The sequence below is a fragment of the Cervus elaphus genome, chromosome 18 (assembly GCF_910594005.1).
Source record: "Cervus elaphus chromosome 18, mCerEla1.1, whole genome shotgun sequence".
Classification (NCBI taxonomy): Eukaryota; Metazoa; Chordata; class Mammalia; order Artiodactyla; family Cervidae; genus Cervus; species Cervus elaphus.
This window is the reverse complement of record NC_057832.1, coordinates 108,624,291-108,649,919: the sequence shown is the minus strand read 5'-3', so window position 1 is coordinate 108,649,919 and position 25,629 is coordinate 108,624,291. Positions and strand designations below refer to the sequence as shown.

General features: G+C 37.5%; 1 protein-coding gene and 1 non-coding gene across 3 annotated transcripts in view; both read right to left on the bottom strand.

The window, feature by feature from the left end:
• The window catches only part of UBN2 (ubinuclein 2), a 79,645-nt gene that overhangs the window by 29,777 nt on the left and 24,239 nt on the right, over positions 1 to 25,629 (bottom strand). Inside the window, exons 3-9 of one of the 2 annotated variants that reach the window (XM_043871897.1) lie at positions 18,878 to 18,979; positions 13,025 to 13,162; positions 12,137 to 12,240; positions 9,398 to 9,887; positions 5,844 to 5,914; positions 1,939 to 2,068; positions 303 to 421 (exon numbers count right to left, since the gene is read on the bottom strand). In XM_043871897.1, the coding sequence (XP_043727832.1) occupies positions 303 to 421; positions 1,939 to 2,068; positions 5,844 to 5,914; positions 9,398 to 9,887; positions 12,137 to 12,240; positions 13,025 to 13,162; positions 18,878 to 18,979 (1,154 nt within the window). The remainder of the gene's footprint in view (positions 1 to 302; positions 422 to 1,938; positions 2,069 to 5,843; positions 5,915 to 9,397; positions 9,888 to 12,136; positions 12,241 to 13,024; positions 13,163 to 18,877; positions 18,980 to 25,629) is intronic. The other variant, XM_043871898.1, reaches the window with a different exon arrangement.
• Positions 11,146 to 11,217, bottom strand: TRNAC-ACA. Its single transcript has one exon. It is a non-coding gene; the product is annotated as a tRNA-Cys (tRNA).

Genomic DNA, 25,629 nt, shown 5'->3' with positions numbered 1-25,629 from the left:
ATTCTAATATAAAGGCATGAACACTTATCTTTTGTATCCAACTGCAACCAGTCAAGTAGGTCAACATGTGAAATGTCTTATCAGGGTCAGCTCTAGCTTTGATCACACTCATGCACAACACAACATCAAAAGACCTTTTGCCTTTCACCCCAAAGCAACTGAGTGGGAAGTGCCTTACCATTTAGAAAATATTCAATTATGCCACTCTAGTGGTTTAGGTGGATTTCTACTTAAGACCAATCCCTAACAGCTACAGGTATTTCTCAAGTGCAAAAGCCAGTCCAAATAGAAGAGGTACATACTTGGCACACTTAGCCTGATTACGAGCCTGGCAGTCCTCCTGGTATTTAAATAGCTGTTCAGGCATGACATTGCTGACAGCCAGTTTCAGCTTTTGCAGAGGTTCTCTTAAACGATCATCCTGAGGGGAAAAAAACTAAAAGTTTTTTCAAGCATATTTACATAGCCTATTTTGTAAGCAGGTCCTCAAAAGATGAAATCTGGGTTTTAGATATTGATCACACAACTGAAATGTTAGCATACTCAAATACAGACATTTCTTCTACAATGCTGACTTTTCACAAGGCACACCAGATATAAAATTAGGATAACCATACTTCTCAGACAGCCAAACAGAGTCCCAATTTTTGCCTGTTGCCTCAGCATAATTAATAGTGTTCAATTACATTCTTAAAAATACTCCATGTTTGGTCAGTAAATTATATGCACACTTTAACTATAATACAAAGACTAAATAGAGACCAAAATCTAATAAAAATAAAATACAAATATTACTAACAAGCATTTTACTTATTTCATGCATACCAATTACTATTGAGGCACACAGGACAGTGTTTGCTATAAAATACCATTCTTCAAAATGTGAAATCCAGTATCATGGTTTCTATGTGATCTTAAGAATTATATAGTTGAGACTATCTGCCTGGGTAAAAGTCAAGTATCCATCAACAGTTAAATGAATAAATTAACTGAAATATATTCATACAATGGAACACTGTACACACAGCAGTAAAAATGGAGTCCCACTACACGTAAAGACAGATAAACCTGAAATGCATAATGTTGAGTGTAAATAAGCAAGCTGAAGAGGAAAACAGACACTGTTTCTCCATTTATATGAAGCTCACAAACATGCAAACCACACAATTTGTTTAGGGGTACAAAGGTACATAATTATACCACACGAAGAAAAGCAAGGGTTAGATAAATGTCTTCTTCCATAGCTAACATTCCACAGTCCAGGAAATCTGAGACCTCAAATAAATTTCATTTGTTCATTAACCTGCTTGAACTGAGAAAGAACTGTAGTTTCTCAATTCAAAGAACCATTTTATTAATGGAAGTATACAACCTGTAACACAGAATTCCATGCCAAAAGCAGAATTAGGGTGGAAAGGATGGAAAAGACTTGGATCTGGCCCAATGTATGGAAGAACTTCCTGATGTAATGAAACACTTAGAGGGGTTGTAGTGGAAAAGAACCTAGTAAAACACTGATGATTACAATGAATAATCTTTGAGTTTACATGCAACCCTGTGATTCTTTCCATTGGTCTTCATGTCTGTGTGAGTATGTCTGTATGGGTCCATTTCAGGAATAAAAAAATTGAGTGACACATGTCAGATTATTTCTTGAGGATACAGTTCTGTCAGCTATGAAATGAAGTTAATTTATCTCATCCAGGAAGCATTAGAAAACATTATTTCTCATCAAAACTTATCAACTGTTGAAAAGCAGTTGTATCCCAGGCCTTAAAAAGAACATTCTGTGGTTATTAAATATATATACTATGACTATGGTTATTAAATATATATACTATGACTATAAAGCAATTAATATGCAAAAGCAGCAAACAGAAACCAGTCTCTTTACAGTTCTAAAACCCCAGATGCAGTTATTATTATTCCCCTTCTTACCTGGACATTGAGATGTAACTTCTTCAGACGTTTTACCAGTGTTTCTTTATTGCATGGCACAAAAGCTTCAAGGTGGGAGTAGACACCACTACGAATGACAGGGCCTAGTTCCTGCAGCTGTAACTCAATGCTGACCAAAAACAATAACAAATAAGTAGTAGAGAATTTCTTTTAGGTAGCGACAAACAGGCAAGGAGACAGAGGCAGATTCTTTTCTCATTTTATACTTCCCTGATTTCCCAGACAGCATTGTTCAAGTAAAAAAACAAAAAACCCCAACATAAATAACAATGCTATAAAAAAATTTCAATGAATCTAGTTTAAGAGTAGAATTTATAACCCTAAACAAGATGGCAAATAATTTGCTTTTTTTAAATTGAAGTATAGCCAGTTTACAATATTGTGTTAGTTTCAGTTATACAGGAAAGTGATTTAGTTTTATATATATACTTTTTCAGGTTCTTTTCCATTATAGGTTATTATGAGATATTTAATATAGTCCCCTGTGCTATACAGTATCTTTATCTATTTTACATATCATCATCATGTTAGTCACTCAGTTGTGTCCGACTCTTTCCAACGCCATGGACTGTAACCTGCCAGGCAAAGAGTTCTCCTTAGGCCTGCAGCCAGCAAGGCATGGAATTCTCCAGACAAGAATACTGAGTAGGTAGCCATTCCTTTCTCCAGGATATCATCCCAACCCAGTGACTGAACCCAGGTCTTCTGCACTGCAAGCATATTCTCTACCATACAGCAGTGTGTATCTGTTAATCCCTACATTCCTGGAAATTCCCTGGTAGTCCAGTGGTTAGAACTCCATGCTTCCACTGCAGGGGGCAAAAGTCTGACCCCTGGTCGGGGCCCTAACATCCCGCAAGCTGCACAATATGGCCAGAAAAAAAGTCCTTAACTCCTAATTTCCTCCCCTTCCGGTGCAAATAATTTTTTTTTTTGGTCTTTTATTTTTAATTGGAGGATAACTACTTTATGTTATGTTGGTTTCTGCTGTACAACACCACCACGTGAATCAGCTATAACCAAATAACTTCCTAATGATAGGGGTAAAGTCTCCATTTTTGCGTAAAGCACAGGAACTCCACTATTAACCAAAAACTCATTTCCTCAAAGAGATTTCATAATTCCCCTCACCACCCTGCAACCGTTATACTAGAGTTACAATTTCTGTAAGTTCTCAGAGTAAATTTTCCTTAAACGTGTTTGAAAAAATTACAGATTCAGAAGAAGCTACACACACAGATTGTTTTATCTATCTTTTATTGGCCTTATTGTGCCTCCACTGCACAAACTAGATATTTATTAGTTTATCCAATATACTCTAATTCTCCAGTTCCTAAAGGGTATTTAGCCAAATAGCTGCTTTAAAAAAAAAAAAAAAAGAGTTTGTAACAGCCACCATATTCTTAGCAGGACAAGTCTATAATAAACAGTTGAGGTTTCTTTAAGATGGAAGACATTATATCTGGCAGCTACTACTGTAGAAAGGTGAGAACAGATGTTAATTTGAAGGCCGAGACCAAACTGGGGCCCTTGGTAGCAAATTATGTCCAAATCATCATGTTCTTCTATAGGAGAAGGTGCTGCAGACTTAAATACTTTCACAAATGTAGGTGCATCCTAAGATTCAATTAACAGCTTTTGGGGAAAAAAAGAAACCAGAAACCCTGCCAGATCAAATGTATCTAACACTTATAATATACACTGCAATTTCAGAAACAATGAAATGTGGAAAACTAACTATACGCCTTAGAATTGACAGTATAAAATTTTCAGTACTAGAGAAGCCAACACAATAAAGAAAGAAATGAACAGAAGTTTAAGACCTACTAGAGCCAGAGGGTCAAATGCAGAGGTTCATACGGAAGATAATCACTATGGTCATGAGTTCTGTGTATAAACATTTGGTTAAATAATGCGGTTAGAACTTATTAAAGTCTAGACTCTGAGTAGGAGGCATTTTAGGCTTGTCCCATTATAAAAGGTTAGTTAAAGCTGAAAATAAAATAGAAACTCCAAGTAGTAAGAGATTCCAAGTAAGAACAGATTAAATCAATGACCTACTTATAAAAATTAGTGGTTTCCAAAGAGGGGGTAACTCAGAAACTGGAAGCACTGACTCTGCTCCCAAGCCCCTATTAAGTAAAAAATTAGAGAAAAGGATTAACCCTAGAGGTTACTGACTGTATTGGTCTATCCCAAATAGATACAAATTTGTATCTGAGAGCAGTTTAAGTACACATCCCTCACATATATACTTTAATATTTTTTTTCTAAGAATTCCAATCTTTTAGTATACGGGGACGACTAAAATTTACCTAAAAAACTTCATGGAATTACTACTCCAAATAATCGTGTATCATATGCCCTGAGACAATCAACTCAGCACAGAGAAATAAGGGATGTTTGTTCAGGAACGTGTAAGAAGACAAGAGAGCTTAAGAAAGTTACTAAAAGGAAAACAATTCAAAGCCTGAACACTAAGGCTTGTAGAATTACAGGAACACTCTCTGTGAAATAAAAAAATAGACGGGCTCAAAAAAAGACTAGAGGATTTAAGACGGACATGGCAGGAATTAACAGAGAAGCCTGTTAACAGAATACTGGTAACTGGTATTCTGCTTTCTTCAGATGTTATGTCCCAAGTATGACCTTTTGATTATCAAAGAGAGAAAAAGAGTTGTCCCCTTACAGAAGAGTAAAATAAAAAATGACTGTCTCAGTCACAGGAAAAAGATCTAATATAGTAAACTTGGGCTATTAGGTAAAAAGAAAAAGAGCTAGTCAGATCCCTGATCCTGGAATCCGGGGCAGCTCTGGTAAGTAATGGTTACACTGGTTATTGAACCTAAGGTTTAGAAGAAAGCTAGGTAAAAGGACGTGGCACTGACAAGAAGCATTTGCAAGCAAACTGAATAAACCTGAAAACCTCTGGCTAAAATAAATAACAGGAACAAGAAATTCCTCTGTCTCCATGCTAGTCCATGGGACCAAAAGATTTTTTTAAGTACTTCAGGAAAAAGAGAGAATGCATTAATTAAAACAGTTATCAAAACCAGAAAACCAACTCATCCTTTATATCTCATGAGAAACTAACTCCATTATATATTTAAAAGACAGGAATTATAGTATTGGAAACATTGCCTTGTTTCTGTATATATGATGCTACTAAACCACCAAAAGTAAGTATACATTATTTTCATCAGAAAGGAATTTACTGCTTTCCCCAGGACCACTTCTCTTTTGCCCATTCCTGCCTGTAGTCAATTATATACTCAATTTCTGGAACCACGGTCAAAATTTATAAGCCAATAGGTTTATAAATACAGCTTATTTGACCACAATCTTAGAACCTGCAATTTCATTAACATCAAATTCTAGCTAAGGGTGAATATTATCACTGGTTTAAATACTGTTTGTTTCATAAACCAGCTTTTACCCTTTCCTTTCCAATTGAATACCTGTCTTCTCTACACTGCCTCCATCCTATCCCATAACAATGATTCTTCATTAAACCATACTTTCCATTTGGATATAAAATGTTTGTGTGAATTTTAATGTAAACAATCAGAGATGTCTCAAAAAGATATCTTCACATAACATGACAAACACTGCATTTAAACGTAGGATAACATTCAACCCCATACACTGGTCACTTGCTCTGGTGGTTTTCCCACTGGAAGCTTTGATTATCATAAGGGGTCATGGAGAACCACTGTACAAAGACACATAGTTTTGCTAAGAAACTTAATCACACATGTTGTGAGGCCAAAAGGAAAGAGCTAAGGCCCGAGACTAACCAACCAAGCAGCATCTGCACCTCAAAGGTCTACAATATTTCTTAAAGAATTCTTACGGTTTTTTAATCAAAGAAGAAAATTACTTACTCCAGAAGAATATTATTCATATCCTGTGTAAAGAATTTTTTCCTTCCTTCTTCATCAAAAAGTTTGGCAGCCTACAGAAACACAAGATTGTCAATAAAACCCTCAATAAACATATTTGTTTCCATATCTATTTACTTTAGAATAAGCTCCTTGAGGGCGGGGCTAAGATTAGTTTCACTTCACATCCCAGCTATTATCTGGCATGACAGGGAATTAAAGGGTGCTGAGACAAAATTTAGCATACATAACATTCTTTCCTATTATGTCTGTATTTCATTTTTCTGAATTTTCCCAAATCCAATAAGTTATACATATAAGATTTTTTAGTGCTATGGGTATCTTGTGTACTTTGAGTATCTGTTAGTTTTATTAATTCTTGCTGTTGTCTCCAAGATGACAGAAAGCTGCTGTCTCACTTTTTACTAGACAATATTGTCTAACAACATGTCTGATATTCTACATACTGTACACATTACCATGTTTAATCTTCATAACACCCAGTGACATGGGCATTATAGCCCCCATTTTAGAAATAAGGAGCCTAAACCTAAACGTGATATACCCCCAAATCACACTGCTAGTGAGTGGTGGATCCAGGACTCAGACCAGGAGCTTTCTGACTTCAGCTGTATAACACTGTGACTCTGTACAAAGATACTCAGCTTCTCCAGCCAGTCTGTGAAGTGCAAGTCACTCAGTCATGTCTGTCTCTTTGCAACCCCACGGACTATACAGTCCATGGAACTCTCCAGGCCAGAATACTGGAGTGGGTAGCCTTTCCCTTCTCCAGGGCATCTTCCTGACCCAGGGATCGAACCAAGATCTCCCCCATTGCAGGCAGATTCTTTACCAGCTGAACTACAAGGGAAGCCCCGCAGCCAGTCTGGGTTCCACTTAATTACTAACAATGAAAAAACTGGCCATGGTCATTATCCAGGGATGAGCAAAAATCAATTCAATGAGGATAAGAATGATATGTTCATCACTGTGTCACCTTAACCAGTTTACCAGAAACAAAGAGTATACAAACCAATACACTACCATAAGTAAAATTTACTGGGGAAATCACAAAAGACACAGTTTATCTTAAGACACCCAAGATGTAAAACATCCTGATTCAATAATCTGAGTAAGAAATATGCTGACTCTGTCAACTCTGTTGATAATTTTATACTGTTTGACAACCTCACATGCTATAAATAGATGAGGACAATTTTGGGAATATGCCTCAGCATTTCTTAGAAATGATGAAGACTGGGTATGTGTATGGAGAAGAAATACAGGAAGAAAGCCAGAACAAAAACTAAACTTCAAGAAAAAAAGACATCAAGAGGCTGAACACTGGAAGAATGTTACAAAGTGAGAAAAGAGCTACAAGAAGCAAGTCCTTATCAGACAGAGGTGAACACTGCAAGCAGTTATGAAACCTTACTTCCTGAGGAAAAAATACCATCTATTTGAAAGACAAAAATATGGAGAATTTACAGATACTAGCAAGTGAAATGAATCTTCTTACTGATAATTTCCTAAGAAGTTAGGAAGTCCTGCCATGGCAACTACAGAAAGAGTTTTAGTATATGAGATATGACAGCACCTGACAAAACTGAAACACACTCACTGCTCATCAGTTTCGTGTACTAAGTGGGAAAGAAAGGCACACAACACAGTGGGCAGAGCGCAAGTTATATACAGCGTGATGGTCCTTTCAATTCTGACTGTGTATTACGGCTCAGCCACTTCCACTCAGGACACTGTCTCCTCAACAGTAACTGGGGTCCTGAGAGCACTACACTCAGTACACAGTATAGTTATTTGCTAAATAAATAATAGCTATTATTATTAATTACATGTTGAAAAACCTGGATTATATCCCTAGCACTTTTATATTTAAACCATCAAAGAAACTAAAGATTTTAGGGGCAATATGGGACAGCAAAAAGCACGTACCCTGGAGTCAGGTGAACCCTTGTATTTAAATTCAGGCTCCACCACTTACTAGTTGTAGGGCCTGACCAAGCTACTTCATCTACCTCCACTTAAGTTTGTTAGCCATAAAAAGGAAACAATACCTTTACTTCATACAGTGGTTAAGAAGATCAAATAAAAAATCTATATGATTAATAAGATGACTATATTTGATAAGCACAGAAAATAGCAAGAGCGAAAAGCAAAGGAGGGGAAAGAATAAAACAGAATATAAAAGAAAATGACAGAATAAAGATTATATCATTATCATTATAACAGCTGTAGCTAAGAGAAAATCTTAAAGAGAATATTGAAATGATGAAGCTATTCCATGCAAAAATAAAGAGAAAGGAACCCACAGTAAAATCAGACAATACTGAATTTGAGATAAGAAACATTAATAGCACAGACAGGGCCATCTTCAAATGATACACATCACAACAGAGATTGAGCCAGCAAGAACTGTATGGGCCAACAAACAACACAGCATAGACATAAAGCAAAAATCATGGCAATACAAGTCATAACCTAAGAAACACTGGCAATGAGATACTTGAACACACTTCTTTAAGTCCTGAACTAACAAATTACCTTAAAATAAGTAAAAATTTTAGAGAATTTAATAAGCGGTGACCTCAGAAGAAATGCTAAAGAACAAAAAATAGAAAAAGAATAAAATTGATAATTAGAATCCATGAGTCACCTGTTGGAAAAACTAGATAGATCTCCTGCTCCCCTAATCAGATACTTAAAATTTAGAAAGAGTTAAGAGAAATAAATACAACATGGAGATGATTAATAAATTTAAAATGTGATTTAAATGGCTACTATAACCCTAGAAGAGACAAGTTATAAAATATACTTCTGTTAACAATTATTTTTTATTATTTAATAATTTTTAATAATTACAATAATTATTTTTAATAACAACATATTTGCAAATGCATGAAATAAAATCCAGAAAAATAGTTTAATAATGGTTGTTCCATAGGGGGTGGAAAATGTCTGATTATCGGGCATGTTTCCCTCCCTAAGTGAAAAATACAACTTATATTGAATATATAACTTCTGTAATCAGGGAAAAATAAAATAAAAAAGAGGGCTAAAAACATGGCATGGGTTTAGACAAACATGCCAAAGTAGTATACACTTATTTGTTCCTACCTTCCCTGTATTTTCTTTACCAGGCTATGTAAGCCAATAAAAATTGTATTTATGAAAATTATACAGAAAAATATAAGATGAAGTGAGGTAATAAAACAATGAACTGTATCCATGTTATGTGTGCATTTGTGTTCAGTCACTCAATCAAGTCCAACTCTTTGCATGCAATGCCCTGGGCTGTAGCCCACCAGGTACCTCTGTCTATGGAATTTTCCAGGCAAGAATACTGGAGTGGGTTGCCATTCCCATGTTATAACTAAACTTAAAAGAAAAAGTATGCACAGATCCAATGCTTAAAAGGAAACATAGAATATAAAGTTACTTAAGAGTATGTTAGGATTATAGGTTATTATTTTTGCTTGAAAATAAGTATTTATTCCTATGTTTATGCAGCAAACAAAAAACAAGAGAATTATCACACTTACTACACGGAGGTCTTCGATACGTTTTTCAAGGAGGACAGGCAGACCCTCTGGGAGTGTAGGTACCACCTTAGGCATAACTTGAGAGGCATAGGTTGGCTGGGTGGTGTTTCCATTCTCTCCCCCTGACTCTGAGAGGGGGCTACCATTAGAAGCAGCATCCAGTAATCTGTCAAAGTCGAAATCATCTAGCATCTCTAGGGCATTTTCAGCTTCCTGAAATAGTTCATGTTCATTTGTGCTAACAAAGATGGGGAGGTCCGGATCAGCACTGTTCAGATTCAGGTCCGAGACATCATTTCCCAACGCTACAGCAGCAGAGGGGGGGTTATTAAGAGAGGAGGTTGAGAAGTTCACTGGGGTTTTAGGGTTAGATTCCTTCTTTAATGCATCCTTCTCTTTTTGAAATTTTCTTATCATGGCAGCTAGAGAAAGAGAATCTTTATAACGTTTCTTCTTTTTTTCAGATTTGTGTGAATTTAGAGCCATAACCCTGTGAAGAAAAAAGTGATCAGTTAGGTTTTGTATGATTTTAAAGGTTAAAAGCCCATGGAAATAAGGAGGCATAGAGTTAAAATAACATCATCTTCATCATCTGGAGTGTCATTTATGAAAGGCAGATGGGTAAATGGCCATTAGAGTGAATAAAATGAAAGGGATAAAGTCAACAGAAATAAACAACACTATTAGAGCTCTGGTTTATTAAGTATACAAAGTTAGGGAACTCCCTGTGGTTCAGTGGTGAGGACTCTGTGCTTTCACTGCCAAGGGTGCAGGTGTGATTCGTGGTCAGGGAGTTAGATCCCACAAGTCACAGTCAAAAAAAAGAAAAAACGAAAGTATATGAACTTAAATTCCTACACCTTTTGGAATGTTCTTCTTTGTCACATCTATAAAGTAGTCACCTAAAGAATTAATGAAGTAAAGAACTGCACTTTTGCTGAAAACAGAGCTGACTTTAATAACAACCAGAGAAGCCTACATAGTACACCTTCAAACCCCAGGTGGTTCGTGCTACAAACTGCCAAAGGGACGCGAAACCCTCCGAGTCAGTCTGTGGGCCTTCATTCCTCACCATGTCATCCATCCAGACCTCGCTCTGTCTGCTACTACCTTCTGACCCTTTTTCACTTTGCATTTCTTCTCTCTGAGGGTGTGGGATAGATACATGTGATTTTCAGTGACAACTTTCTCCCTGTGAGGATTATAAGGAAAGGGTGGTCTCGGTTTAGCTATTACTTTCTCTGAGAAATCTTTTCTAAATTCATTGGCTTATATGCTTCTATGTGCACTACAGAAACTAAAAATGATGATTAGTGCTTTGAAGGTAGGCTACTGTTTCATTTCATACTGTTACATATCCAAAACCCAGACAGTGTCTGGTATGCAGGAATTATGCTTGTTGCTCAGTCGTGTCCGACTCTTTGGGGACCCCACTGACTGTAGCCTGCCAGGGTCCTGTGTCCATGGGATTTCCCGGGCAAGAATACCGGAAGTTGCCACTTCCTCCTGCAGATATTCCCAACCCAGGGACTGAACCTACGTCTCCTGCATTGGTAGGCGGATTCTTTACCATTGCACCACCTAGGAAGCTCAATCTCATGTATCAAAAGTGAAAGCAAAAGCGAGGTCACTCAGTCGTGTCCGACTCTTTGTGACCCCACGGACTGCAGCCTACCCCACTCCTCCGTCCATGGGATTTTCCAGGCAAGAGTACTGGAGTGGGTTGCCATTTCCTTCTCCAGAGGATCTTCCCAACCCAGGGATTGAACCTGGGTCTCCCGCATTGTAGGCAGACGCTTTACCATCTGAGCCACCAGGGAAGTCCCTAATCTCATGTATAGGAGGAGCTAATTACCTCCTTACATCAACTCCTTACATCAAGATTTTGAGAGTCCCAAATTCAGATGTATCTCTTCCTCTGCTAAGGAGGGGAGAAAAATCCAGCCTCTCACAAGTTTCTGTCCCTGGGCTCTATCTTAAAAAGCCATAGAGAAGTAGGGACAACTGGTAGTTTCATGATTATAAGGTTCATTTTATTCTTTTTTTTTTTTTTGGTTCATTTTATTCTTATGGCTTTTTATTCCATTTCTCTCTCTCGCTCTCCTTTTTTTTTGGTGGCTGTGCCTCTCGACGTATAGGATCTTAGTTTCTAACCAGGGATTGCACCCGAATCCTGGCAGTGAAAGCACCAAGTCCTAACCACTGGACGGCCAAGGAATTCCTTCTTATGACTTAATAAGCTTTTGAGAAATTCTACTTGGCTTTTTAGAGGCAATATCATTACCTAAAGTGACAAGCATTAAGAATAGCTAAGTAAAACCAATGACTTTTAAAAAATATTAAAACAACCATCAATCATTTACATAAGGATTAATGCCAATTCTCAGACCCCGGGTATCTAAGCTTTGTTTTAGTTCAAAAAATTAAGAAAACGTGTTCCATTTTTCAAACTGATTCTTGTTGATAAAATGTTGTAATGAAAAAAAAAAGTTCTGGTGAGCAAAATACTTAATGAACAAATATGTAAATCTGATTTAAAACACCTAAAGTCTCTAAGATGACTTCTACTTAATAATAAATATTATTAAAATATAAGTCAATAGGTCACTGACATTTATAAATACTGTATTAAATTAGATCCAGCTAAGTTGAACTAATTAATGCTAAATATATCTTTCTAAAAAGGAGTGCTTGTCATGCTACAATACTAGTTCCCTCATTATGTCTAATTTCACTTACCCGAGTTGTTTGGGTACTTTTTTCCTTGGCTTCTTCTCCTTTTCCCCTTCCTCTTTCCGCTTCCTCTTCTTCATCTCAATATCATCTTCTTTTATTTTGGGAATCTATAAAATGATAAAATATATCACTTACCTAAGTGTTACTGCCCTACTCTTTGATGATACCAATCCAGGGAAAACGGTTTTACTCAAATTTCAGGCTGCATTAGAACTGCTTGTTAAAATGCAAATTCTTTGGGTCCATGAGAACTCCCAAACCTTGGTTTTGGCTCAGTTATCTGGGGGAGAGCATTTTAATCTGCATTTTTAACAAACATTTTGATAATTCTGGTGCAAATATGTCTTTGGCTCACATTTCAGGAAACATCTAAAGACATTTTATTCATTTCTCAAATACAATATATACATTCTATAAAATTTGTTTTACATCTTAGAAAAAGTAACTGCTATTATTACCAGTCATTTCCATATCAAGTCTTAAGCTAGGGAGGTGGGAGGGGGGATCGGGATGGGGAACACATGTAAATCCATGGCTGATTCATGTCAATGTATGGCAAAAACCACTACAATTTGTAAAGTAATTAGCCTCCAACTAATAAAAATAAATGAAAAAAAAAAAGTCTTAAGCTATCCTAGAACCACAACCTTATCCAGAAACAGCAGACTATTAGACTAGATACGGAGAGAGAAGTTTTAACAGAAAATATAATTCTATTATGATATAAAAATATATTTTCCCATATTTATATAATTTTACTTTAAAGCATGTAATTAACTATAAATTCATTAAATAATGATTAGCATTTTACTTTTCCATATATTCACAGCTGTAAGGCACAAGTAAAATTCAAAAGCCACATCCTTTTGCTGCAGTGCTGGACAAACTCACTTTGGGTGGCTTGTGCTTTTGGTTGTCTGTGGTATCGTCTTCTTCAGTATCTGAAGCTTGGCGAAACTGGAGAGTGCCAGTGTTGATATAAAAGCCTCCATATTTTGTTGTTAGAGAAGCAGGAACTAATTCGTCATACTAGATTGAAAAAAATTTTTCAGATATATCTTACTAACTTTAATTCTATAAATGCGTCAAAGAAATTCAATCTCGTCAGCATCTTCCTTACATCTTAACTACAAAACTAACTGCAATGAAGATGTCTGTGAATAAATTTAGAAAAAGTTAGTATCTTGAACAGAAATGAGCTCTGATCATTCAGCATTTATTAAAAAAAGAAACTTCTCAAACACCGAAGCTAATTCTAAATATATCATCTGCTGAGAAAAACTTAACAATCACTGATATTCTTAATGACAAATGATTCTGATGAGAAATTGAAACAAGTTAAAACAAAAGACTAAATGGCCAGACAACAAATGAACTTCACTTCTTACCAATACTGTTATTAATATATAATTTTATTCATAAATAGATTATAAAAATTAAAGGTTATTTCTTCTGCCTTAGTTCTAAGCTTTTAAGTAAGGAATATTTTTTAAACATATAAAACAAAAATAAGTTTTAAAGGGAAGTAGAAAAAGAACTGCCCTGTTCAGTAAGCATACACTGAGAATCCAGATACTTCTCTGAAAAAGATTCAAATTGTATAAATCAGTATGAAGATCTGGTCTAGAATATCACGTTAAGCTGATGTCCTCTAAGCTTCAATTTTTAAAAATTTTATCTATGTATATATTTATGGCTGCGCTGGGTCTTCTGTTGCTACACAGGCATTCTCTAGTTGTGTAAGCCTGGATTTTAAGCTTTATCTTATCTCACCTGAAGAAGAAAAAACAAGCACTAAATTGAAGGTCAATCTTAACTAAATGAAGGTGTTTATGGCAAAAGAGGAAAAAAAGGAACTACTTATCTAACAGAAGCAAGATACCTGTTACCTGGGGTCCCCAGAACTCTACTTAAGGGTTCTCTTCATATTATATAATTAGTCTTTAAGAAAGTTGTATTTGTAAGGAAAACTGTTTTGCCATGGGCAAAAAATATACAGAATATATTTGTTAAACATATTAAGGCTAAATACAAAACTTGTGATTTTAAACTGTATCCTTTTTTTTTTAAAACTGTATCCTCTTAAGTTACATGGAGAATGGAGAAAGCCTGTACATTTAATGATTTTGAACCAAAACTGAATGATGTTAGAAAAAAAAAAAAGGAACAAACTCCTTTCTTGTTGCTCCACTTGAGGGGTTACTACAAAGACCTATGGCTAAGACCTTCAGAAAGGGCCCAGTACTATCTGTAAGTAAAGGAGTGACGTGAGGAATAAAGAATTAAAAGTGAAAAGAACGGACTTCCATGGTGGTCCAATGGTTAGGAATCTCCACATTTATCTGGAGAAAAACATGATGCTGAAGGATACATGCACCCCAGTGTTCACTGTAGCGCTGTTTACAATATCCAAGGCCCAGAAACAACCTAAATGTCCAACAGAGGAATGAATAAAGAAGATGTAGTACAAACGAGAAGGCCCTGCAATGAGAAGCCCAGGCACTGAAACTAGAGAGGTGCCCCGGCTTGCTACAACTAGATAAAGCCCACGCATAGCAATGAAGACCCAGCGCAGACAAAAATAAATAATTTTTTTAAAAGTGAAAAGTCTCTCTAGTAATTATTTTGAAAATGTATAATTGTGATAAGACAAATACACCTGCACTTTTTGCTTACATAAATTTGTATAATGCTTTACAATTTTTATCTTCCTCATATAAATTATTTCACTTGGTTCCCCTGATCCCCTTTGGAGGCTAGGAAGGCAAATATTACTCCCATTTTATAAGTGAAAACCAAATTCAGAGAGGTCAAGAACTTTGCCACAGTAACAGTATTGGTTTATGGCAGTGTCACTGACTGTTTTCCCAACCTACCCACTATAATAAGCAGCATCTCGTGTTAGAAACACACTCATCACCAGGCTACCAGACAATGTGGAGGTGCTCATTATCTACCTTCTTCAGCAGTATTCTGCTGAACTTTCCCTATTAGAACACTCTTCAGGAGAACAAACTCTTTATGCATATTTGATTTAGCCTTTTTAAAAAAATATAACCAAGTGGACTACAATTGTATTTGATAAACCTGGCAACCGTACTAAAGTGACACAACCAATAAGACAGAGCAAGGATAAATACACAGCTTCCACTGCACTGTGAGTTATAAATGTGCCAAGCATTTTTTTTTTTTCTTGCAAGGTACAGGATATATTCTGGGGTTGTTTTTGTTAAGGTAACACTCATTTATAACCTTACATAAGTTTCATGAGTATATGACATTTCTACTTCTGTAATAATTTTAGCCTTTTAAGTACAGTGTATTAAGAGGCAATGGATCACTGAACTTGCAAACCAGATTTATTAGATCCTTTGCCAACAGAGATGCCTAGCTATTGTGACCCAGAATAAATCACTTAACATCAATACTTTGCAGCTGCAAAACAGATTCAATATTACTTACTTCACGAAGTTCTAGTGAAATTTAAAAGACATAACCTAAATAAAAGCATTAATCATGTCTGGTATTATTTCAACAATGAAAAGATTTCCTTTGTTTTTTAAAAATTTGGCAGCATGCATACTAGACTCAAAATAATCTTCAAAAGCATTTATTTTCAGATATTACAGTAGTAAGTATAAATAGTACACAATTCTTAAAGTGAATCAGAACCAGATTATTTTCAATCCCTATTGAATAATATACAAATAGAGAAAGCCTACTAGTGGGAATTCCTAGTGGTCTAGTTGTTATGACTCTGCACTTTCACTTCCAAGGGCCCAGCTTCAATTCCCAGTCAGGGAACTAAGATCCCATGAGGGTGACGCAGCCCAAAAAAAAAAAAGCCTATAAGCAATATACCCATTGGAAAAAAACAAGAAAATCATTTGGTTGGCTCATAAGTGTTTTATGTCTGAATCACTGAATTATTTCATGTAAAAATGAAATAATCTGTTAAAGAAAATGATGCAAAATTATTTTGCAAGTCAATAAACAACCTGTGTTTTAGTTCAATTTCCTCCTATAAAACAGGGACTGAAATTGTCCTATAAATATGTCAGTAACTGTATAAGTTATATATACATATATATAACAAATAAATATATATTTTTATATATATATAACAACAATTTATACCTACAAAATTTATCCTCATTTATTAAAGCAGTGGCTTTCAAATTTTCTTCACCAGCCCAAGTGGAAAATACATTACCCATCAAAACCCAGTGCATGCATATAAACACACACACACAATAAAAATCGCATAATGTATCAGTAGCTTACTATAACAGCTCCTACTCTATTTCATTCTCTTTGAAAATGCCGGCCAGTCTTTAAATTGATACACAAAGAAATTACATTTCACAAAAATCGGTTTGAAAGACACTTTTATTCAAATATTTGGAATGCTACAAAGGAAAATACTAAAAATGCTCTTTATGAGAGGCTACATACCATACGATTCTAACTGTATGATGCTGGAGAAGAGGCAAAACTATGAAGACAATAAAAAGATTAGTGGTTGCAGGTGTTAGGGAGGGATGAATAGGTAGAGCATATTATTTTTAGGGCAGTGAAACTACCTTGTACGACAGTATAATGGTGGATACACGTCATTATACATTTGTCAAAATCCACAGAACATACGACACCAAGAGTGAATCTGAAGGTAAACTATGGACTCTGGGTGATGATGTGTTGATGCAGGTTCTTCACCTGTGACTAGTATACCACTCTGGCGGGGGAACACTGATAATGGGGGGAGCAGTGCATGTTGTGAGGGCAGGGAGTATATGCCTTCCATTCAATTTTGCTGTGTACCTCAAACTGCTCTAAAAAAGTTAAGTTTATTAATTAAACTCAAACAAGGGCTCTATGTCAACCCGGGGGGTGGGGGATGGGGAGGGAGATGGGAGGTAAGTTCAAAAGGGAGGGGATATGTGTATTCCTATTGCTGCTTCATGTTGAGGTTTGACAGAAAACAACAAAATTTTGTAAAGCAATTATCCTTCAATAAAAAATTTCTAAAAAATTTTTAAATGCTATTTATGTAAGCCTGAGTACATGCAATGTTCATTCATACACGACATGGCTGAGTTTCCTCTTGGGTTATTTAGAATTCAAAATCTACTTTACATAGAGTGTTAACACCAGTACTATTGCTTTATACTTGCTTTACGCTTTTCGATGGGCTTCCCTGGTGGCACACTGGTAAAGAACCCACTTGCAGAAGCAGTAGGAGAGATGAGTCTGATCCCTGGGGTGGGAAAATCCCCTGCAGAAGGAAAGGGCAAACCCCTCCAGTATTCGTGCCTATGAAATCCTATGGACAGGGGAACGTGATGTCCATGGGACTGCAATGTCCATGGGATCACAACAAGCTGGATACAAATGAAGCGGCTGAGCACCCACACAGGCTTTTCAGCATGTCATTATCTTGAGTCTCAGAGTACATAATTCTGCTGGGCAAGTCAGTCATAACAGAGAAAACTGGGTGATGCTCCTGGTCCATCCATGGTGAATTAGAAAACAAGTGGAGTCTAGAATCTAGTACTTTTGACTTCAATGTCAAATCAAGGTCAAAACTCTTTGAGACCATTCCATGCCCGAACCTACAAAAAGGCTGACAACCTTTTTGGTAACAGAAAGTCCTCTCAACTCCAAAGGACACTGTCAACATTTTACTTCTACAGAGTAGGCTTGCAAACCAGTTTATGTCAGGAAACCAAAGTAACACAGGAGTATGACAGGGTATGTATGCCTCATGCTGGAAGTCCTTCGTATCACTTTCCTACCACTACATGCCTTGTCATCCTCTACACAACCAAGCCCTGTGTAACAGGAAAAAGAGACACTAATTTGCGGGTAGTCTAACAGCCACCTTAGTGTCACTTTCTGTATATTCTAAGCAGTCACTACACAGTGCAAGGGATATCATAATGCAGGTATTAGGTTATTCCAGCACACTGAGAAGAATGTAAGAACATACAACTTACCAACCCCTAAACATGGCATGCCTTTATTTATCTGCTATGCGATCAATGGACTGCTGTAGTCCTGAAATGCTCTCCTGAATTCCTCTTCCTTTTATAAGAGAAAGAAGATTCCAGGGAGAAAGCTGTAGGGCTTCATCAAAACAGACTGTGATGAAGGATAGCATTCAACTATCACCACTGTAGTAAGGATTGGCAGCAATAAAATCATGAAGCACAATTTCAAGCTATCTGCCAGATTAACTACAACCCAGCAGCCTCAGTCTTCAAAATCTCATGGTTCTTATCTGAAAGTGTTTCAAAACACACCTGCCCTTGGGAACATCAATAAAAACTCAAGGTGGAAATATTCTCTGATGAATAAATCCCACTACTAGAAACTTAACCTATACATATAATTTTACTCCATAATTATCTTACATGCCTACTCAAGTACACAAAGAAAAATGTGTACTACTGATGGCTCAATTACTTGTAAGCACATAAAACTGGAAACTTTTTTTTTTCTTTGGCCACACCATGCAGCTTTTGGGATTTTAGTTTCCCCTCCAGGGATCGAACCCAGGGTCCGACTGAGAAAGCACCGCGTGCTAACCAGTGGACTGCCAGGGAATTCCCAAAACTGTAAATGATTCAGACATACATCAAAAGGGAATCAGTAAAAACACTTGCTGAAACATTTATTTTATCTATGAATTCCACTACCCAAATAAACAAAGAAGTGCTTTTATATTAAAGACAAATTACTCACAGCCTCTGAGTTATCAATAAATGGATCTGTCTCATCATAGCCAAAGCCTATATCGATTAAATCTTGTAGCCGATCCTTCCGGTGTTTACGGGGCTTCCCACCCTGTGAAGAACAGATATGTTAGGCTGAATCAGTACTCATGCTGTTTCCATAAAATCATAAAATACCTGTCAGAAGAATCTGCAAATGACTTCTGTAATAATACCCCTCAGGAGGCTGAATTTAAATCCCCTCACATCTTGAACGAAAGCTGTACTTAGGGACTAGCCTCCAAAGTAAGTTTACAGTGAAAAACCTGGCTAACGTTACTCAGCCACATGATCAAGGTCGACACCAACAGTGGTAAGTCATATTGATACAGCATTACTCTTGACACGATGTGACACAAATTGCACTTAAACTTTGCAGTCTTCCTCTCAAAAGCCTGTCACCTCAGTTATCGGTTAACCATGACATCATGACAAAACAGAACCACAAGAAAAACACCAAACTCAACTGAGGGACATTCTTACAAGTAACTGACCAGTATTCTTCAAAGTGGTCAAGATTATCAAAAACAAGAAAAATCTGAAAAACCGTCATAGATTTAAGATAAGCTTAAAAAGACAGAAAAACGAAATGTGATCTGCTCTCCTGCCTGGCATGCAGGCACTAAAAAAGGACATTGGGGGAAATAAGCAAATCTTGAATAAAATGCAGTATCAATTAATAGTAATGCACCAGTGTTGGTTGGTTAGTTGTAACAAGTCTGCTATACAATCATGTTACAGGGGAGACTGGGTGAGAACTATATGGAAATTCTTTGTATTTTCAACTTTTCTGTAAATCCAAACTATTCTTAAAAGTATTTTTAATGTCCTAGAATTAATTATACACATAGACATACAAGAAAATAAAAAATGAATGCATGGAGAAACTGGTGAAATCTGAATAAGGTTTATTGTCCCAATGCCTATTTCCTACTTTTGGTAACTATAGTTAAGTCACTATTGAGAAAAACCAAGTGACTGGTACAAGGGACCTCTCTATATTGCAACTTTTTGTGAGTCTATAGTTCTCCTGAAATTAAAAGAAAACAAAAACTTTTTAAAGTAAAACCACATCAAAATCAAAAGAAGCAGTTAGTATGGACTCCATTATTCATGTCACACTTTATTGAGTCTTTTAACTCTGACTGACTACAGTATAAAGAACTCAGTCTATCTCAGGGATTAAATGGTACATGTATTCTAAAGGTTATATATAAGCTTTCCATAAGCACTTTAACTGAGCAGGAAGGCTAGTATTATTATGGCACTATTAAAATGAGTATTTAGTTTCATCTCCAAGACTCATTTTAGATATGCAAATTGACTCATGCAAATTCAACTTTACTTTCTAAGCATCTTTCTAACAGCTGCCGGACCCCATGATTTTTGTGAAGCAGGAGTGGGGAAAAGGATGCTCAGAAAGCAGAGAGAAAACCAACAGGGCTGAGGGTCCTGCCTGCCCTCATGCCACCAATGAGTGAGAATGAGCCCTGGAGAAGGCGTAGTATGTGAGACCGAACACTCTTATGGTTTACATTTCCACAGTGCACGTGTCTCTCAATGCACAGTGCATTTCACCGCTGGTCCCAACGGTGAAAGATGGCTGAGTTTTCTGCAACATAGCTCTTAAATGAAAGCAAATTACTTCATCTATTTCCACGTGAAGAAATGGGGATCTCTTCCAGTGTTTACATTAAAAAAAAAAAAAAAAATTATGATGGACTTACTGAGAAATGTCTCCAACATAAAACCATTTCCTTTTTAGGTAATTTTGTAAGGTAATTCTGACTAAATGCTATGTTTGTATTGCATATTAATGTTAAAAAAAAAACCTACCTCCCATAACTATGACTCCATTGTATGCTTTTCAGTGAACAAAACTGTTTAATACCATCACCAGTGAGAGTGTCATTTTGGTGTGAGATAAAGTAGTTGCTCCCATGTTTTCAGCTTTTACCAGTTTTAAAAGCAATTTGGAGACCAACACAGAGGGGCAACGCTTTTATTTTGGAGGATAAAACAACTGAGTTCAGTTCACTACAGTCGCTCACTTGTGTCCCCACGGACTGCAGCACACCAGGCCTCCCTGTCCATCACCAACTCCTGGAGCTTGCTCAAACTCATGTCCATTGAGTCAGTGATGCCATCCAACCATCTCAGCCTCTGTTGTCTCCATTTCCCCCCAACTTCAATCTTTCCCAGCATCTGGGTCTCTCCAAATGAGTCAGTTCTTCACACCAGGTGGCCAAAATATCAGAGCTTCAGCTGCAACATCAGTCCTTCCAATGAATATTCAGGAGTGATTTCCTTTAGGATTGACTAGTTTGATTTCTTTGCAGTCCAAGGGATTCTCAAGAGTCTACTCCCAACACCACAGCTCAAAAGCATCCATTCTTCAATGCTCAGCTTTGTTTATGGTCCAACTCTCACATCCATACACGAATACTGGAAAAACCACAGTTTGACTAGATGGGCCTTTGTCATCAAAGTAATGTCTCTGCTTTTTAATATGCTGTCTAAGTTTGTCATAGCTTTTCTTCCAAGGAGCAAACATCTTCTAATTTCATGGCTGACAGTCACCATCTGCAGTGATTTTGGAGCCCAAGAAAACAAAGTCTGTCACTGTTCCCATTGTTTCCCCATCTGTCTGCCATGAAGTGATGGGACCAGATGCCATGATCTTAGTTTTTTGAATGCTGAGACTTAAGCCAGCTTTCTCACTCTCCTCTTTCACTTTCATCAAGAGACTCTTTAGTTCTTCTTTGCTCTCACCCATAAGGGTGCTGTCATCTGCCTATCTGAGGTTATTGATATTTCTCCCAGCAATCTTAATTCCAGCTTGTGCTTCATCCAGTGCAGCACTTCTCATGATGTACTCTGCATATAAGTTAAACAAGCAGGATGACAATATACAGCCTTGATGTGCTCCTTTTCCAATTCAGAACAAGTCTGTTGTTCCATGTTGTTCTAACTGTTGCTACTTGACCTGCATACAGATTTCTCAGTATGTACAGTATGAAAAGGCAAAAAGATAGGACACTGAAAGATGAACTCCCCAGGTCAACAGGTGCCCAATATGCTACTGAAGATCAGTAGAGAAATAACTTCAGAAAGAATGAATAGATGAAACCAAAGCAAAAACAACAACCAGCTGTGGATAGGACAGGTGATGGAAGTAAAGTTCGATTCTGTAAAGGGCAATATTGCACCAGTCGCTCAGTTCAATCACTCAGTTGTGTCTGACTCTGCGACCCCATGGACTACAGCATGCCAGGCCTCCCTGTCCATCACCAACTCCCGGAGTCCACCCAAACCCATGTCCATTGAGTTGGGGATGCATTCCAACCATCTCATCCTCTGTCGTCCCCTTCTCCTCCTGCCCTCAATCTTTCCCAGCATCAGGGTCTTTTCCAATGAGTCAGTTCTTCGCATCAGGTGGCCAAAGTATCGGAGTTTCGGCTTCAGCATCAGTCCTTCCAATGAACACTCAGGACTGATTTCCTTTAGGATGGACTGGTTGGATCTCCTTGCAGTCCAAGGGACTCTCAAGAGTCTTCTCCAACACCACAGTTCAAAACCATCAATTCTTTGGCACTCAGCTTTCTTTATAGTCCAACTCTCACATCCATACATGACTACTAGAAAAACCATAGCCTTGACTCAAGGGACCTTTGTTGGCAAAGTAATGTCTCTGCTTTTTAATATGCTGTCTAGGTTGGTCATAGGAACCTGGAATGTTAGGTTCATAAATCAAGGCAAATTAGAAGTGGTCAAACAGGAGATGACAAGAGTGAACATCGACATTATAGGAATCAGTAAATTAAAATGGACTGGAATGGGTGAATTTAACTCAGATGACCACTGTATCTACTACTGTGGGCAATCCCTTAGAAGAAATGGAGTAGCCAGCATAGTCAAGAAAAGAGTCCCAAATGCAGTACTTGGATGAAATCTCAAAAACAACTGAATGATCTCTGTTCCTCTCCAAGGCAAACCATTCAATATCACAATAACCCAAGTCTGTGCACCAACCAGTAATGCTGAAGAAGCTGAAGTTGAACGGTTCTATCAAGACCTACAAGACCTTCTAGAACTAACACCGAAAAAAGATGTCCTTTTCATTATAGGGGACTGGAATGCAAAAGTAGGAAGTCAAGAGATACCTGGAGTAACAGACAAGTTTGACCTTGGAGTGCAAAACAAAGTAGGCCAAAGGCTAACAGAGTTTTGCCAAGAGAACATACTGGTCATAGCAAACACCCTCTTCCAACAACGTAAGAGAGGACTCTATACATGAACATCACCAGATGGTCAATACCAAAATCAGATTGATTATATACTTTGTAGGCTTCAGCAATATGTGAACCATGAACTTCCAGATGTTCAAGCTGGTTTTAGAAAAGGCAGAGGAACCAGAGATCAATTGCCAACATCCGCTGGACCATCAAAAAAAAGCAAGAGAGTTCCAGAGACAAAGCCTTTGACTGTGTGGATCACAATAAACTGTGGAAAATTCTTCAAGAGATGGGACTATCAGACCACCTGACCTGCCTCTTGAGAAATCTGTATGAAGGTCAGAAAGCAACAGTTAGTACTGGACATGGAACAACAGACTGGTTCCAAATAGGAAAAGGAGTACGTCAAGGCTGTATATTGTCACCCTGCTTATTTAACTTACATGCAGAGTACATCATGAGAAATGCTAGGCTGGATGAAGCATAAGCTGGAATCAAGATTGCTGGGAGAAATATCAATAACCTCAGATATGCAGATGACACCACCCTTATGGCAGAAAGTGAAGAAGAACTAAAGAGCCTCTTGATGAATGTGAAAGAGGAGAGTGAAAAAGTTGGCTTAAAGCTCAACATTCAGAAAACTAAGATCATGGCATCCAGTCCCATCACTTCATGGCAAATAGATGGGGAAACAGTAGCTGACTTTACTTTGCGGGGGCTCCAAAATCACTGCAGATGGCGACTGCAGCCATGAAATTAAAAGACGCTTACTCCTTGGAAGGAAAGTTATGACTAACCTAGACAGCATATCAAAAAGCAGAGACATTACTTTGCCAACAAAGGTCCCTTGAGTCAAGGCTATGGTTTTTCCAGTGGCCATGTATGGATGTGACAGTTGGACTGTAAAGAAAGCTAAGCACCGAAGAATTGATGCTTTTGAACTGTGGTGTTGGAGAAGACTCTTGAGAGTCCCTTGAACTGCAAGGAGATCCAACCAGTCCATCCTAAAGGAGATCAGTCCTGGGTGTTCACTGGAAGGACTGATGCTGAAGCTGAAACTCCAATACTTTGGCCACCTGATGCGAAGAACTGACTCATTGGAAAAGACCCTGATGCTGGGAAAGATTGAGGGCAGGAGGAGAAGGGGACGACAGAGGATGAGATGGTTGGATGGCATCACCGAGTCAATGGACATGAGTTTGGGCAAACTCTGTGAGTTGGTGATGGACAGGGAGGCCTGGCATGCTGCAGTTCATGGGGTCGCAAAGAGTCATACATGACTGAGTGACTGAACTAAACTAAAAGTGGGAGAAGCTCTATAGAGTTAGCAAAAACAAGACTGGGAGCTGACTGTGGCTCAGATCATGAACTCCTTATTGCCAAATTCAAAACAGCACTGATGACATCATCAAAAAATAAGTAGAATTCTTCTCAAGAAACACCAAAGGCAACAGACATATGCAAATACACACAACATATGGATATGCTTAAATGGAACACAGACAATAAAGTGTCCTTGTTTTTCTCACTTGCCAGATCTGCATACTGCAGCTGTAATGCTATGTTACAGAATTACAGTGAGAAAAAGAAGGGGAGGGTAGAAGATATTTCCATGTTAGAAGTTATTCTACTGAGAAAAAGTAACACAAAAGCAGTTAAATACATGACGGACTGTTTTTACCCAAAAAAGAGAGTTCTAGTAAATTAAAACTCTAAAGACAAAAACTAATGAGAAACACCAACCCTGCCAGATATTAAATACATTTAAAGGTATAGGAGTTAAAATAGATATGACAGGGGAAAAAATGAATTTTATATGAAAAAGGCAACATTGCAACTCAATGGACAGCAATTAATAACTAAATGGAAATAAAATAAGATATAAATTTCATCTAGCAAATTATAAACTTTTCAAATTCTGGCAAGATGAGGAAGAAACAAGACTTCTCCAACACTGCTGACAAGAGTGTAACAGGAGGGAAAGGGACAGGGCACAACTTTTGAAAGAATGACATAGCCCAAAGATACAACATAAACTGATTAGAATCAAATGGGACCAAGATGGCAGACAAGACTAGGCCTTGATCCGCAATCAGCAGGAGAAACGCCACACCCAGAGGGGCCATGGCAGCTCCAACCCACTGTTAAAAGGCCAAGTAGTCGGTGACTGAAATACTGAAAATCTGCACCCCTTCTCAAAAACAGCTGGAATAACCCTCCCACTCATGAGCATGTGAAGTTACCCAGCCTATAAAAACTAACTACACCACATTTCAAGATGGACTCACCCTCCACAGACTCACCTTGTCTGTAGAGTGTGTTTCTCTCTGAATCTGAATAAATCTACTTCTTACCTATCACTTTGTCTCTCACTGAATTCTTTCTGTCATCAAGAACCTGAGCTTCATTAGGTCCTGAAACCAGGTACCATGAGTTTTGGCTGGGTTTGAGTCCCAAGCAAGATTTTGGCTGGATCTGAGTCCCAGCC